This window comes from Musa acuminata, chromosome BXJ3-5, assembly GCF_036884655.1.
Source record: "Musa acuminata AAA Group cultivar baxijiao chromosome BXJ3-5, Cavendish_Baxijiao_AAA, whole genome shotgun sequence".
Lineage (NCBI taxonomy): Eukaryota > Viridiplantae > Streptophyta > Magnoliopsida > Zingiberales > Musaceae > Musa > Musa acuminata.
This window is the reverse complement of record NC_088353.1, coordinates 29,974,826-29,980,961: the sequence shown is the minus strand read 5'-3', so window position 1 is coordinate 29,980,961 and position 6,136 is coordinate 29,974,826. Positions and strand designations below refer to the sequence as shown.

At 42.7% G+C, this 6,136-nt stretch overlaps 1 protein-coding gene across 1 annotated transcript; it reads left to right on the top strand.

Annotated features, from left to right (window-relative positions):
• Positions 1-1,984: 1,984 nt before the first annotated feature.
• On the top strand, positions 1,985-5,398 carry LOC135637615 (transcription factor ICE1-like). Its single transcript, XM_065150261.1, has 4 exons — positions 1,985-3,316; positions 3,991-4,221; positions 4,760-4,930; positions 5,071-5,398. Exons 1-4 carry the CDS (start codon positions 2,144-2,146, stop codon positions 5,155-5,157), a joined length of 1,662 nt encoding a protein of 553 aa, XP_065006333.1. The 5' UTR covers positions 1,985-2,143; the 3' UTR covers positions 5,158-5,398.
• Positions 5,399-6,136: the final 738 nt, after the last annotated feature.

Sequence of the window (6,136 nt, the reverse complement as noted above, 5' to 3'; positions counted from 1 at the left end):
AAAAACTAGCATCAAATAACCTATTGCTCTGAGACCACTTGTTAGAAAAAACATATTAAAGCGAAATATTCTTTTTCCTTCTTTATGTATCAGGTTCCTCATCAAAATATCAACTTAATATCAAAAGCACATATGAACCAGAACAGTATAAACAATAGAGTAATAAATTAATCATAAAGTGAGATCAAATTTTTAACGTGAAAAACCCAATGCGGGAAAAACCACGGGATCGTAGTCCACCTTAAACTTCCACAATCAATAGTAATGATAATATGTTTATAGTAAATCTTCTCTGGAATAACTAGATGATATGAATTTAATAAAAAGATAATTTTAAGTCTCACAAAATGAATATAACCGGAAAATATCTCAGAGAGATAAACTGCAGATCAACACCATTAAGATTGTAAACCTGTAAGAATTCTCCACGTAAAGTTTGGACTAAAACTAACAACGTTTGATCAATTGACCATGAAACCTAATTTTCTCTCTCTCTCTTTCCTTTTGTTGTGTGCCACCACAGTTCTCACTGCACGGTCGCTCACGTTCGCTGTTATCTGTTGCCCTCAATCTCGTGCTTTTTTTTTTTTTAATTACTGATTTAGGTTCAAAAGATCCAATTGTGGGTTGAACCCAACAATATATATTTAAAATTAATTTATATTACCGAGACATATATCTATCTTAGCACGGTATATTCTCTATCTCATCGTTATCGGAGAGAATGTCAAACCAGCTACCGTGGTGCAAGTTTTCCCTCTGGTCGCAAACACATAAGAAGCACGCCCTGTGAACTGCTTACATGCAGCTAGCTGCGCATGGACACATTAACCGAACTTGGCAGCAGCAGACCCCCATCACCACAGTAAGAGAGCCTCATGAAAGCGAAGGTAACCGATCCAAGTTGAACAGACGCAATCACGGGAGTCTTGTCTTCCTCCCCTCGTTTTTCTCTCTCCCATTTACTCTCTCTCTCTCTCTCTCTCTCTCTCTCTCTCTCTCTCTCTCTGCCATTAATGGCGCCTTGCGAGGGACCTCTTCCGGCCGTTAAAGCACAGCCCCACCTCACTGTCTCTCTACCATCCAACTTGGGTTGTACGTTCATTTACCAGGGAGAGAGACTATAAAGCTCCAAAGCTTCCTCAAGTTAATTTACCCACCTTCATTCTGAGAATAACAAATGTGGTCCATTTGCACATACAAAGACATCACTGCCCTCTCATCGCCCCTTCAAAAGCCTCTCTTTGTTCTCTTATCTTTAATTTTTTCCTGCAACAATAAATGTTTAGCAATCACATACTAGGATATGATTAGATGCATCTTGTCCAATCTCTCCAGCTAACTAATCGAAGCATAGCTAAGCCTAGGAAGTCACTTGATTTGCTGAATCTGATGATGAAATGACTTGACTGTCGTATATATGGTGTAGTCCTGTTCTCTTTTCCTGATGAAGGTTGTAGGGGATGATAAGTCCCATTTGGCATAACTTTCAGCGTATGTTTCAGCTTAGACTACTAGCAGTTTTCTATGACAAGATGCTGGCATCAACGGAAATGAAGGTACAAACATTTGTTCTTTGCATGGGTGGTGTTCCTGGTTCCATGTGATGACCAGACAAAAGGAAACTGTGTCCTTCTGTATTGTCTTTGTTCACTTGTTCCTCATCAGAAAGATCATTTGTGGCCAAAAACAGTCTGTTTGAATCCCAATTCCATCCAGTAAAATCCCTACAATGGGTTGCGTGATGAGATGATGAGGTCAGATGACAGCTCGACGGGTTTCAGAAGTCCCATGTCATGCACAACACATATCGATCGGAAGTAGAAGACATCGTGACAGTGACCGCCATTGAACAAAGCTGGTGACAGCAGCAGTAGAAGAGTCATAACAGTGTCTTTTGGCCAATGGGTATTTTGGGACTTCAAAAACGCAGTAATAATGGCGGGCGACAGGGGGCAGTGTACCAAAGGCGAGCACGCCACGTCGCCGTTCGAACACATAAGTGTAACGTTTCCTTACCCATCGGCATCTTCCAGATGGAGCGCGATCTCTGAAGCGGAAGAGAAAGAAGCTTGAACACAAGCTCTGTCTGACTTCTTCTCCAACTTAAGGTGGAAACTGGGGGAGGGAGAAGAAAGAAGCCATGCTCTCGAGGATCCACGGCGTCGTGTGGGCTGAAGATGGAGGCGAGGAGGAGGACGCTGCGTCGTGGACGAGAGCAAACACGTCCAGCGCCAGCGGGGAAGCGATGGGCGAGAGCAAGGACGAGCTCGGCCTCCCCAGCTTCAAGTCCATGCTCGACGACGACTGGTACTTGGGTGGCGGCGCTACTTCCAACCCCGCGACGTCTACCGCCGCCCATTACCCCTTCGAAGTCTTCCAGGCGCATCGAGACGTAGCCTTTCCCTCGAACCCGAAGCCGCACGAGGCCTTGCTGCTCCCTGTCGTCGACGACCTCGATCAAAGCCAGCCCTGTTTCCCCGCAAAGTCCGCCCTTGCTTCTCTCTTCGGCGCTGTTTGTTCGAATCCTTTCGACGCCGGGCTTGATCTAGGGTGCGACGCTCCGGGTTTTCTTCCGGCTTCCCAAGTGTCTAATACACCCGTCTTGATGAACAGAGGCGGCGGCGGCGGTGGGGGAGGAATCCTTGGTTTCGCTGGAATGGTGGCGGGTGAGCAAGTTGGTTGTCCCGATCTGAGCTCCGGAGCTGAATTCGCCGGTAGTCGTCTGCTGCTCCCATCCGAAAACTGTGATGGTTCCATCTCCGGTGTCGCCGTGGGCTCCATGGGCTTCGACAACTTCGACAATTCTCCATTTCTCAACCGGTCTAAGTTGCTGAGGCCTCTGGAGATCTTCCCTCCTGTGGGCGCGCAGCCGACTCTGTTCCAGAAAAGGGCGGCGGCCGCTCTCCGCCAGAATCCAGCGGCTGCCGGCAAAAAAGGTGGCTTCTTGGGGCTATGGGGCTCGGAAGGAGCGGGACAGGGTAACGGTAGCAAGTCTGCTTTGGAAGAAGAGAACGAGAAGAAGAGGAAGGGGAACGAGGACGAGGAGATGGACGACGGAAGCGTCGACGCGTCAGGATTGAACTATGACACGGATGAAGTTGCGGTAGAGAATGCCAAGAACGAGGATAATGCCACGGGCGGTGGTGGGGGTAGCAACTCGATTGCCAACAGCACAGTGACAGCACGTGGTGGAGACCAGAAGGGGAAGAAGAAGGGCCTCCCTGCAAAGAACTTGATGGCCGAGAGGAGGAGAAGGAAGAAGCTCAATGACCGGCTTTACATGCTTAGATCTGTTGTTCCCAAGATCAGCAAGGTGAAATCTTCATCACCTACAGTTCTTTGTTAGAAGTTCTCCAATACTTTTTGACTTACTCAGTTGTGTGTATCCTGAAACCAATTCTTCAAGAGCAAATTTGCAGCCATCTTGTTTGCAATTAAGTATGTTTATGCGATCATCATTTGCTTAAAAAGGTCTTCTTTTTTCTGCTTGGTTGATGGTATCAGATGATTCCTATGGGTTGGTTCATTAGAAACTTAAACCTTTTGTTCCTTGTGATAGTTTGTGGGCTCAGTGATTATTTAGGTGATGCTTTGCTTGTTCTTTTATAATTCAGTGCCATTTTTTCTAGTAATGTTTTAGAACCTTACCCACTCCATTTTTCAGTGCAATTATTTAGCTGTTTTAAAGCACCGCTGTGCTATGAATAAAAGGTCTATGTTGTGATTGCTGACAAGTGATGATATATTTGTGGTGCTCCTAAGCCACATTAAACAGAACAAATAATTCATTTTAACATCTAGTGTTCAAAGGTAAAAGTGGATGCCTTCATATATGGGCATATGCTGGTTCTGCATCATCGACGAATCATAACATTTGTGTAGTAGTTGGAAAGTTTTTAACATCTTTCTGAATTGTTCAAGGAAGATGTCATCTTGTTATTTGCATCATTAAGAATTTAGTGTAACTAATTCTTCTTATCCTTGTAGATGGACAGAGCTTCCATTCTTGGTGATGCAATTGAGTACTTGAAGGAGCTTTTGCAAAGGATCAATGACCTTCACAATGAACTTGAATCAGCACCTTCCAGTTCTTCAATGCCTCTTACTAGTGGGACAAGCTTTCACCCTCTGACTCCAACACTACCCACTCTATCGTGCCGTGTGAAGGAGGAGCTCTGCCCGAGTTCTTTGCCAAGCCCAAATAGTCAACCAGCTCGTGTTTGTGCCTGCTTTATTTTATCTACTCTCCAATATCTTAATCATTTTTCCAGCCTTAATTATCGTAATAGAATGAAACTTTTCTTCCTTCCTCATCATGGTAACCCTGAAAAATCTTGCTTTTTATTAATCAACAAGGCTTCAGAAAAGATACTGGCAATCTGATAACTAGTTGTGGACCTGATGTCAACTCTAATAAGCAATATTGAGTACCTATTTCTTACGTCATGAAGCCTAATTTCCATGTGGAATCTTTTACCTTAGTAGTTGCATCACGATGAGACCATGAAGCTTAGCTTTGAAGTGCATCTATGTTTCTGAGTTATGATTACTTAATAATGATCTGAATTGTGTGCAAAGCCATAGTCATTTTCTAAAAAATCAGATAGCTGCTTCCAATTCCCTATAGAACTTGATGCTTGAGCTCAGAATAAATCTGAAAAAGCTTGGTTGACAATTTTATGAGACTGGAGTCTTGTCTAGAAGATTCACTATGTTGTTATGTGATGCAAACTGATCGATATTGTGTGTTTTGTAGGTTGAGGTCAGGGTAAGAGAAGGTCGAGCAGTTAACATTCATATGTTTTGTGCTCGTAGGCCTGGTCTATTGCTCTCCACTATGAGGGCACTTGATGGCCTTGGGCTTGACATCCAGCAGGCTGTCATCAGCTGTTTCAATGGGTTTGCCCTAGATGTTTTCCGAGCTGAGGTAATATCTTGTCCTCTTGTATCTCCAGCAAAGCTCATTACAGTTGCTTGGCTATGTTGCATTAGATTCTTGATTCTTAGTTAATTGCCTCCTCTTTGTTTCATCAATGACAACTGAAGTTTTCTTTTGCCCTTGTTCAGCGATGCAAAGAGGGTCCTGGTGTTCTGCCAGAAGAAATCAAGGCAGTTCTCTTGCATTCTGCAGGCTATGACAATACTATGTTGTGAGGAATCAAGGAGAGACAGCAATTGCATTAATCCCAGTGGAGCATCTAATGGCTTCCTTTTCCTAAATCATCTTAAAAGCAGTAATGAATTGGATGGTCATATTAGCACTTTATAGGTTATTTGGAATGTGTCCTGCAACTTGAGGAAGGTGCCGACTGGCACTTATTTAAAGCTAGTTCTGTAATCAGATAACAGTTTCCCACTCTTTCTTGTATGGAATAAAAGTCGTATCGTTGGATAATTGTATCGGCAGAAATCTCTATCTTTGTTTCTTATAATTTTGAAGTCACATATAATCCTGTAGTCGAGTGCATCGGTAGTCAGTTGCTTGTGTTTTGATTTAGATTAGTGAAAGAATGTCTTGCTTTTTTAACTATGTAACAATTTTCCTTCTCCCTTCCTGTCTATTTAGCTTCCATGTTCTATATGAACCAAAGAAAACAAAAGCTTTTCTTTGATTTCTTTCGCATCATAGCGTGAATGATATGCTGTGGTATAAATTGTGGTCATCTTGATACAATCTCATTAATCCTTTCATTCATGTCATGTTGTCATCATCGTTCTCAGTCCAAGCTGTCATTACTGAAAGATTCTTGTCTGTCACTGATTCTTTCTCTTTGTTAGATGTATGCTGATGTTTCCATAATTCTTCTCTTCTACTTTGTTATAAATGTCTCTCACTGCCATCAGATATAGCATTCCATAAAATTCCTTTGTACTTATTAGTCATCCTCATAAAAATGACAAAAGAAAACATGGTACAATAATTAGAAATGAAAGGAAATGAGGGTGGTAAGATTCAAGATTGGACATAATTTCTAAGTTCTGTAGAAGTAACTCTTCGTCTCTTTGGTCTTAAATGCCAAATGTTTCTTGGTCTTATATGGTGGCCAAAACATGCAGAAATAATCCATATGTTTGCAAGCAAAGGACATGTTCACCAAGAACTGAATCTGGTGCAGAACATTTATGTCTCATC